The sequence below is a fragment of the Hordeum vulgare genome, chromosome 7H (assembly GCF_904849725.1).
Source record: "Hordeum vulgare subsp. vulgare chromosome 7H, MorexV3_pseudomolecules_assembly, whole genome shotgun sequence".
Classification (NCBI taxonomy): domain Eukaryota; kingdom Viridiplantae; phylum Streptophyta; class Magnoliopsida; order Poales; family Poaceae; genus Hordeum; species Hordeum vulgare.
The window spans coordinates 229,044,204-229,054,964 of NC_058524.1; the positions used below are offsets into that span (position 1 = coordinate 229,044,204).

General features: G+C 50.6%; 1 protein-coding gene across 1 annotated transcript; it reads right to left on the reverse strand.

Moving 5' to 3' along the window:
- Window positions 1-288: 288 nt before the first annotated feature.
- Window positions 289-2,065, reverse strand: LOC123412368 (exopolygalacturonase-like). Its single transcript, XM_045105315.1, has 2 exons — window positions 1,679-2,065; window positions 289-1,577 (listed from the first exon to the last, which is right to left on the reverse strand). Exons 1-2 carry the CDS (start codon window positions 1,826-1,828, stop codon window positions 417-419), a joined length of 1,311 nt encoding a protein of 436 aa, XP_044961250.1. The 5' UTR covers window positions 1,829-2,065; the 3' UTR covers window positions 289-416.
- Window positions 2,066-10,761: the final 8,696 nt, after the last annotated feature.

Consider the following 10,761-nt stretch of genomic DNA (forward strand, 5'->3'; position numbering starts at 1 on the left):
GATGGCCGATCGGTAGCAAACAACTCGCGACCCCGCCGGAACCGCGGGACCATGCACATGGTGCTGTGTCGCGCAGTGTCGCTACAGCTACAGCTACAGCTACAGCTTGCCCTGGCATGCAGCCGGTTCTCCTATCGCAATCCCCTCCTCTTGGTTCCAAGCTTATTTGTCGCACTGTACCAGAAGGAATTCAATGTCGCGATCGTCTGGTCCAGTTGGTACTGCTTGATTTCTGATTATTTTTTTAAAACATGGAATTATACTAGTGCAAGTTTCGAACTTGAAATTAACCTGATTATTGTCATCCTGCAAAAATCCATCTTCTAACTTTAAACCAAAACCAAGCAATTCTCAAGCAAACCCGATAGGTCCTGCAGTGCTCGACGCCGGGAAGCGTAACTCATGAGAATGGTTGGTTATTCAGCGTCTGATGGCAGTACGTGAGCTTCTTGAACCCACAGGCTGGGCACCTGAGCCTCCAAACCGGGCGTCCCCCGCACGTTGGCGAACTGCGCGTGGCACGGCTGGTCGCCGCACCGGAGGTTGATGCCGTCCAGGCGCACCCCGCTGCACGGCTGCTCCTCGCTGCACCGCAGCTGCACCGCCACCTTGCTGCTCGACGTCCCCTCGATCCTCCTGAAGGTCACGTCGCTGATCTGCACCCGCGAAGGCTTGTCGACGTCGGAGCAACGGCCGTGGGGGCAGTACTGCTGGTCGATGAGGATGGGGTTGGATACGTCGGCCATGATGATGTCCTCGAAGGTGATGTTTGTGGCCCGTCCCGGCGGCGAGCCGGGCCACGTCTTGATGCGAAGCCCGTTGGTGGTGCCACGCACGGTGCAGTTCCGGATCACGAGCCCGCGGACGTCCTCCTCCCCCTCTTCCCTCCCAAGGCTGCCCACGCTGATGCCGTGCCCCGGGCCGCAGACGATGCCCGTCACGACCACGTCCGAGGAGCCGGGGCCGACGGACACGCAGTCGTCGCCCGTGCCGATCACCGAGTCGGTGATGCGGACGTGGCTCGAGCAGCCGACGTGGATGCCGTCAGTGTTCCGGCTGGACGCGGGGGCGTGGATGCGGAGGCCCTCCGCCGCGACGCTGCTGCTGCGGTGGAAGCTCACGTGGAAACCCCGGCTGTCCACGAACCGCAGGCCCCTCACGGTCGAGTTCGTCACGCCGTCCAACTCGAGAGTCTGCACAATGGCACGCAAAATCACCTCACCGTCTCGTACACAAGAAGGAAACGACACAAATTTGATCGATCCGTAATTGGCGGCCGGCGTCATCACCGTCGCTTTGGCCTTGCTAGTCTGAGCGCCGCCCTGGCCGTCTAGGGTGCCGGCGCCGGTGATGAGGAGGTTGCTCAGGGCGCTGAACGTGATCCAGTCATCATCCAATAGGTGGCATCCACCCGTGCACGGCCGGAGCACGCCGTCGATTACGACGACGGGTGCGCCACCGCTCTTGCACGGGCCTGAGAACTCGACGGCACCGACGGCGAAGGTGCCCTCAGGGATCAGCAGGGTCGCGTTGCCTGTCGTGGAGCTGCACGCGGCGCGCCATGCCGCCAAGAATGCCTGAACAGTCAGTAGTGACGACGCGGGAACACGGCACATGGGTTCAGAAATGAAGGAAAATCACAGGAAGCAGCGAGTCCAATCTGCAGCAACGCACTCACGTCTTTGTTGTCTTTGCTGCTCTGCGACGCTCCGTACTCTGTAACGTCATAAAGGCCGGCGGCGGCCCCATTGCTCTTGCAGTAAACATGGCGGCCGCCAAGCACTGCGAGCAGGTACAGGATTAAGGGGACCTTGAGGACTGTAGCCATGGCTGTTGGGATTGGAAGTTCAGACTTCAGAACCGCCTAATGTCAGCAGGGATCTTTGTATCTTATATGTACACCGTTACATACATGAGTTGAAGACATCGTGCAAATAGAAACGTAACCTCCTACAAAATGAAAGATGTGCACAAGATGAGCGTAATTGAGCGCTTTATTGGTGTTTAGGGCTACTTGTAACTCCTCTCCAACATGAACCTATTTGTTTCTTCTGCAAAATACTTAATGGCTATAGAAGGCACTGAGATTTTATTTATTTTTTTGAAACAAGAAGCCGCCGAGTATTCAATCCTCTTGAAGAAGAAGAAGAAAAACAAGGTTAGAGGGGGAAGTTTCCTCACTTGACTTCTTTGGTAGGCGATGGGGGATTTTAAACCCAGGTGGCTTAACTGAAAATAGGACACACTTATCATTGGACGAGGAGGTTCTAAAGCCAATTGCAAAAGGTGGGTGGAAGTGAGGCTTGAACCCTTGTTGGCCCGCGCACAAGAGAAGATGCTAGGCAACCTGAAGGCTATTTCAAAGGTTTCAAATCCAACATTTTGCATGACCCCATACTAGCGAGTTATAATTCTAGTGATAAATAAAATGGATAATTGATTTTATACCCCTTGTTGGGTCATACTCGGCTGGTTTATCCCCAGTTTCTGAAAACACACGCTCCTGCCCAAACCACTTTGCTCGTCTTATATTTTTGCCCTTTGACCGTTTGGTTTTTATTTTAAAAACTTCATAACAAATTCGTACTAACTAAAAAAATGCAAATAGGACATCAAAAAGTTAAGAAAAATATCACCTATATGTTCATGCCATCTGCATTCATGACAAAACTGTTAGGAAGTCCCCATCACCTATATGAGCTAAAATTGAGATGGGGACTTTCCAACATTTTTCTCATGAATGCAAATGTAATGCAGATATTGATGATGTTTTTCTGAACATTTTGATATATTATTTGAATTTGTTTGAGTTAGTATGAATATGTTATGAAGTTTTTAAAATGACGGTCAAACGCTTAAAGGGCAAAAGTATAAGACGAGCAAAATGGTGTGGACAGGAACGCATGCTTTCAAAAACTAGGGATAAACCAGCCGCGTGTGACTCAACTAAGGGCATAAAACAAATTATCCCCAAATAAAATGCTATATTGGCGGTCTTACATCTTGTAATTTTTGAGGGCGTCGATAAGGTTCTACATCATACCTTAGATATGGAGAATGAGTACTATGATCCATTCATTTTGATACATATGAAGTTGCAACCTATTCATACTTTTCTGAATAAATATTTTTTGTGGTGACCCATTAGTGATCAGTGAGCAAGACCGTATTACATCCGCCATGAAAGACGTAGAAACATTGGATCCGTAGAAGGATCAAATAAAAGATTGCACAAGAAGAGCAAACAACACCTCTAGATGCATGGCTCCAGGAATTAGTAAAAGATCATGAATGAAATATTTGTCAAATTAACGTGCATCAAACCGAACGAATTATCAAAGACGAACATCGTGTGCCCGGATGAAAAAAGGCTCATGGAAAAATAAGTGGGCGAAAGCCCATCTCCCACACCCAAAAGTAAACTTTTGCACCAAGTGAAGGAGTTCATTAATGATGCAGCTCTCAAGAAGGGCATAAATTCTATGGATACAATAGAACTGCTAGAATTTTTAACTACATGCACATATATGTTATGTTTTATGTATCAAGTTTCTTGTAGATGTTGTTGGTCTTCAAAACATCTTGACTTCCCATGCACAAAAACATGTCACTAAGGTGGTAACTGTTGGATAACGTAGCATAAATTCAAAAAAAATTCCTACGCCATATTCAGATCTTCCTATGGAGGGACCAACAACGAGAGAGGGGTGAATGCATCTTCATACCTTTGAAGACCGCTAAGCGGAAGCGTTGCTAGAACGCGGTTGATGGAGTCGTACTCGCGGCGATTCAGATCGCGGTGTGATTCCTATCTAGTGTCGAACCACGGCACCTCCACGTTCAACACACGTGTAGCCCGGTGATGTCTCCCGCACCTTGATCCAGCATGGAGGAGGGAGAGGTTGGGGAAGATCTCCGGCAGCATGACGGCGTGGTGTCGATGGAGAGACGAGGTCTCCCGGCAGGGCTTCGCCAAGCACCGTGGGAGAGGAGGAAGAAGGGGGGCAGGGCTGCGCCGAGGGAGATGGAAAACTGTGTGCAAAACAGCCCCAAAACCCCCACTATATATAGGAGGAGGGGAGGGGGGTGCCACCCCTAGGGTTCCCACCCTAGGTGGTGCGGCAGCCCCCCAGATGGGAGGTGTGGCCGCCAGGGCAGGGGGAGGGGGTGGCGCACCCCTAGGTGGGCCTTAGGCCCACCAGCGCCTAGGGTTTCCCCCCCTCTCCACGTCCTGCGCCTTGGGCCTCCTTGTGGGAGGCGCACCAGCCCACTTTGGGCTGGTTGCCCTCCCTCTTTTGGCCCTGCTACCTCTTGGGGCTGGTGGCCCCTCCCGGTGGACCCCCGGGACCATTTCCGGTGGTCCCGGTACATTACCGGTGATGCCCGAAACATTTTCGGTGTCTAAGACCATCCATCCTATATATCAATCTTTACCTCCGGACCATTCCGGAGCTCCTCGTGACGTCCGGGATCTCATCTGGGACTCCAAACAACTTTCGTAACCTCGTATAACAATTCCCTATAACCCTAGCGTCATCGAACCTTAAGTGTGTAGACCCTACGGGTTCGGGAGACAGGCAGACATGACCGAGACACCTCTCCGGCCAATAAGCATCAGCAGGGTCTAGATACCCATGGTGGCTCCCACTTGCCCCACAATGATCTCATCGGATGAACCACGATGTCAAGGATTCAATCAATCCCGTATACAATTCCCTTTGTCTGTCGGTATAGAACTTGCCTGAGATTCGATCGTCGGTATACCTATACCTTGTTCAATCTCGTTACCGGTAAGTCTCTTTACTCGTTTCGTAGCACGTCATCGTGTGACTAAATCCTTAGTCACATTGAGCTGATGATGATGTTCTACCGAGTGGGCCCAGAGATACCTCTCCGCCACGCGGAGTGACAAATCCCGATCTCGATTCGTACCAACCCAACAGACACTTTTAGAGGTACCCGTAGTGCACCTTTATAGTCACCCAGTTACGTTGTGACGTTTGATACACCCAAAGCGCTCCTACGGTATCCGGGAGTTGTACAATCTCACGGTCAAAGGAAAATACACTTGACATTAGAAAAGCTTTAGCATACGAACAATACGATCTAGTGCTATGCTTAGGATTGGTCTTGTCCATCACATCATTCTCCCAATGATGTGATCCCGTTATCAATGACATCTAATGCCCATGACCAGGAAACCATGATCATCTATTGACTAACGAGCTAGCCAACTAGAGGCTTGCTAGGGACACATTGTGATCTATTTATTCACACATGCATTACTGTTTCCTGTTAATACAATTATAGCATGAACAATAGACGATTATCATGAACAAGGAAATATGATAATAACCATTTTATTATTGCCTCTAGGGCATATTTCCAATAGTAACACACTGCAATAGTAGTAAAATGCCATCTAGGAAATCATGTGACATATGTTAAGCACAAGTGCATGCAAATTATATGCTGAGATCAAAATTGTCAAGCTCACAAGAAAGTTGAAATTCTTCATTGGATGCATACGTTGGTGGATTCTATTAATTATTATTGTCATGAATATCTTTCTGATAAAAAAAGATACTAACATGCAGGAACAAGAGGATGATGATGACTCTAGTTTGTATGAACTTAAAACTAATGAACTTGACTTGCAGGAATGTCCGCCTTACGTCAAAACGTCTAGTCTTAGTGATAGTGATGAACTAGAGAAAGAAAATACTTTCGTTTTCTCTGTACTAAGGGCATCTCCAACGTCGACCCTCAAACCTCCCGCAACCGTTCGGACCGCTCTGTCCGAACCGCGAAAGTCATCAACATGGTCCTGTATCAGTCTACGACGGTGCCCGGACATGTTTCCTCTCACAAACTAGAGACAAACATGGTGGAGGTTTGCGGGAGTCCAGACCGATCCCAAGCCCACTTTTGACTGCCCTGGCCCACCCAAAACCCCTCCCACGTCACGTGTCCGCCTCCCTCTTAGCTCCATTTGTCCGCATTCATGCCACTGTAGAGCGACCACTCCCCATGGAAGAGCAAATGCGACATCTCACTAACGCCAACACTGCAGTGGCTCAACGATCAAGGGCATCGCCCGCGATGCTTCTTCAGTATCCGCACTTGTTAAACGCCATAGACGCGTGAGTGGACGGGATGGGACATGTATCTACCACGCCCGTTCAATGCCCTGTTAGTCCATTAAACATGCTAGTTGGCCAAGAAAGCCACTCTATTGGGAACGATGCATGGAAAACAAAATAATTCATATGCGCACGTAAGATCTATCCATGGAGATGCATAGCTACAGAGGGAGAGTGTGTCTATATACCCTTGTAGGTCGTTGCGAGGAAGCGTTAAAAACGCGGTTGGTGTAGTCGTACGTCTTCACGATCCCATCGCGATCCATCCCGATCAAGCGCCAAATGGACGACACCTCCGCGTTCAGCATGCGTGCAACTTGATGATTTATCCGCATCCTCGATCCAGTGAGCGAGGGTGGAGTAGTAGATGAGTTCGCTGATAGCACGACGACGCGACATCAATGGTGGTGGATGAATCTCAGCAAGGCTTCGCCAAGCGCGACTGTAGATGCAATCGGAGGAGAAAACGAGAAAGGAAAAGAGGGAGGACTGCGCCAAGAGCTTGGGTGCGGCTGCCCTCCCTCTCCTCCACTATATATAGGGGCAAGGGAGGGGGCCGGCTGATGGAATCCGGGACTAAGGGGTCCTCGGGCTGCTTACCTATTTCCATGGGCCGGACTCCTAGGTTGTTCTATCATCATTATTGGGCTAGAGATAAATAAAGTGACACTATATTCAAGATGGACTCTTTTGAAGACTTGGCGTGTACTCCATGGTTACGTGGTGATCGGCATATTCCCTCGTTGATGTGCAGCCGACATTGTGTAACCCTACTACCCTTGTTATCCATATAAACCAGAGGGTTTTAGTGTGTAGGACAGATTACGGTCATTACTCCTAAGGTTTATACCACCACATCTGATCTCGAGATAGATCAACTCTATACTGTGTACCCCACCATTAATATTAGAAGAGCGGGACATAGAGTTTTACCTTCATCAAGAGGGCCTAAACCTGGGTAAACAACATCTCCCTTATCTCTTGTTACCCATCGATCCAAGATCCACAGTTCAAACCCCCTACTAGAGATCCACCGGTTTTGACATAGACATCGGTGCTTTCATTGAGAGCTCCGCAAAAGGATCGTTAGAAGGATCAATGGCTCGCTTGGTCACAAGCGAAGACATTAACACCAGGGACATCTTTGTCCCTGACCAACTTTGTGCGTTCGGCAGTACAGTCCCGCACGTCAAAGCGATTCATCACCGTTACCAGATCGACGGGTTCGCCCCAGGCCAGGGATTCAAGTTTGGTGACTTAGATTAAGTCGTCGACGCCGAAGGCGATGTGATTCTCGCTGGCAACTCGGTTTTGGCCGAAGAGCCAGGAGACCCCAAAGCCTTGACTTCGGCCCCTTCCCTGGCCTTGAGTCCGGGATGGTGCCAACCACAGATCCGGCCTTGAGCCCTTCTGGAATTCAGAAATTTGTCGTCAGCCTTGCCTTTGTCGTCTGCTGACACATGGCAAAGAGCTTCTTTGCCGTTAGCTGGCACAAAGAAGACGACAAACACAACACCTAAGGCAAAAGTTTTGTTTGTCGTCGGCCTTCCCTTTGCCGTCGGCCAGCGGACGACAAAGAAGCCATAGGCATACGACAAAGGGGGTGCCACCCATACGGCCGGAGCCCACCCCACCCCACCCACCCCTTTGCCGTCTGCCACCTAGCCTTTGCAGACGACAAAGGGGCTCCCTCTCTAACGGCGCACAGCCCCCACCCCCTCCCCTAACGGCTCTCGCGCCCAACCAGCCCGCTCTCTCTTTATCTCTCTCACCGTGCCCTCTCTCTCTCGACTACCCACCCGCCGCCGCCGCCGTCGGAGCCGCTCCGGCCCACCACCCCCCCGGCCGCCACAGCCACCCCAGCCCGCACCGGCCCTCACGACGCCCCTGCCGCCCCCGTGCCGCACGCCCCCTGCCGTCGTCCACCGCCGCAGACGCCGCCCCCCTGCCGCCCCCTGCCGTCATCCACCGCCGCCCACGCCACCCCGCCGCCCACTGCCTGTGAGTTCTTTTTTTATTAAGTTAATTATTTTAATTAGTTTATTAGGTTAGTTTTTTATTATAGGTTAATTTAGTTAGTTTATTAGGTTAGATTATTAGGCTAATTAGGTTAGTTAGTTAGGTTAGAAGAAAAAAAGAGGAAAAGAAGAAGGAAAAAATGAAAAAGAAAAAAAAGAAAATAAGAAAGTAATTAGAAGAAGAAGAAGGAAAAGAAAAAGGAGAAGAAGAGGAGGAGGAGGAGGAGGAGGAGAAAGAAGAAGAAGAAGAAGAAAGAAGAAGAAGAAGCAGAAGAAGAAGAAGAAGAAGAAGAAGAAGAAGAAGAAGAAGAAGAAGAAGAAAAAGAGGAGGAGGAGGAGGAGGAGAAAAAAAAAGAAGAAAAGAAGAAGAAGAAAAAGAGGAGAGAGGAAAAGAAAAAGAAGAGGAAAAAGGAATCCCGGCACCCCGACACTGACCCTTGACCCCCGACCCCTGACGCCCGACGCCACTGACCCCCGACCCCCGACGCCACTAACCCGTGACACCCCACGCCACTAACCCCCGACCCCCGGCGCCACTGGCCCCGACCCCTGACGCCACTGACCCCCGACCCTCGACCCTCGACCCCCAACGCTACTGACCCTCGACCCCCGACGCCACTAACCCCCGACCCCGACCCCCGGCCCACGACCCCCGAACCACGACGCCCGACGCTACCAACCCCCGACCCTCGACCCCCGACCCCCGACACCACTGACACCCGACCCCCGACCCCCTACGCCTGATGCCACTGACCCCCGACCCCCGACGCCACAATCCCCCGATCCCCGACGCCCGACGCCACTGACCCTCGACTCCCAACGCCACTGACCCTCGACCCCCGACCCATGACGCCACTGACCCCCAACCCCCGACCCCCCGAGCCCCTACCCCCGACCCCCGACCCCCGATGCCACTGACCCCCAACCCCCGACCCGCGACACCTCTTCGGCCTCTTGTTGACCGAAAAGACCCCCGACCCCGACGTCACTGACCCTCGACCCCCGACGACACTGACCCCCGACCACCGATGCCAGTAATTAACCCCCGACCCCCGACGGCACCGACACCCGACACCACCGACCCTCGACATATTTTCTGATTATGTTAATTATAAAAATATCATATTTGTGTTAATCGGGTGAATTTCAATGCGCAGTTGTTCGAGGACCTCCACGTGCGTTGGACGAGCTCCGCCCCTACGTTTGTTGGTGAGCACAAATGACTTCTCCTCCTACCCCCTTAATTTGCTCTGTTCCGGTCTTCGTGCCGATGAAACTTGCTAGCTATAGGTTTCTTCAATCATGAGTATGTGTGGCCAGTATGTGTCTCCCGTTAGAAAGGGCGACATATATAAATATGCATGTCTTTGCATATTTATAACCGTCATCCTTTTGACAATGTTATCCATGGACATCCCGAGTATGTGTAGATTGGGTTCGTTTTCCCGTATGTTGTGCTCTGGATCCGATGCGGAATTTTGTCAGTGCCTCCCTGTTGTTCTCCGGGTACACATCCTCTCTGCTTATTGTCGAGACGTGTATCAGGAGAACAACGGGGTGGTGGTGCCGAAATTCTGCGTCGGATCTGGAGCAGAGCATGGGAAAACGAACCCAATCTACACATACTCGTGTGGGATTAGGACCTATCTTTACCTATTAGCGTGTAGGTTGCATGGACGTAATAAAACTGACAAACTTGATTAGCGGATGAATATAGATGATGAATTATATATTTATTTCTTGTGTGCCCATAGGTACCTAGGTAAGATGAGTGATCGTGCTTGGATGTACACTGGTCACCCTAGTCAGAAAGACATGACCCATGAATGGTTAACAAAAACTAGGGGGTTTGTGAGAGCCGTATTTGCAAATGGCAAGCAAAAAACATGGTGCCCCTGTCCCAACTGCGACAACTTGGACAGTAGACAGAGTTTGAAATGGGTAAACACCTGCAGAAGTGGGGTTTTACACCTAATTATACGATGTGGACTTTTCATGGTGAGTCTGACCAACGTGCCAGAGCTGAGGTGATTCATCGCCGCACCGACGAGCATGGTACCGGGATCGAAGACATGGTGCAAGACTTTGATGATGCTCGGGATTCGGAGATGAGATGGAGGAATCTGCAAAGGCCTTCTATGAAATGTTGGAGTCTTCAAAACGTCCTCTCCACGAGAAGACTAGGCTTTGTCAGCTGGACGCCATCGCGCAAGTAATGGCGTGAAGGCTCAATTCAACCTAGGAAGAGAATGCTACGACGCGATGATGACGATATTTGGATGCTTTCTACCCAAAGGCCATGTACTACGTGCAAACCTGTACCAGCCCGAGAAAATCCTCCGTGTACTTAAGATGCCCTATGAGAAGATACATGCCTGTGAGAATGGATGTGCCTTATTTAGGCTTGAGTATGCGGCCTTGAACTATTTCCCCATTTGCAATTCCTCCAGGTATATTATGGTAGACAACGGTATGGGTGAGAAGAATCAGATCAAAATCCCCATCAGTGTTCTTCGGTATCTGCCAATTGTACCAAGACTTCAACGTCTTTTCATGGTCGAAGAGACGGCCAAACAGATGACATGGCACAAATTGCGCAA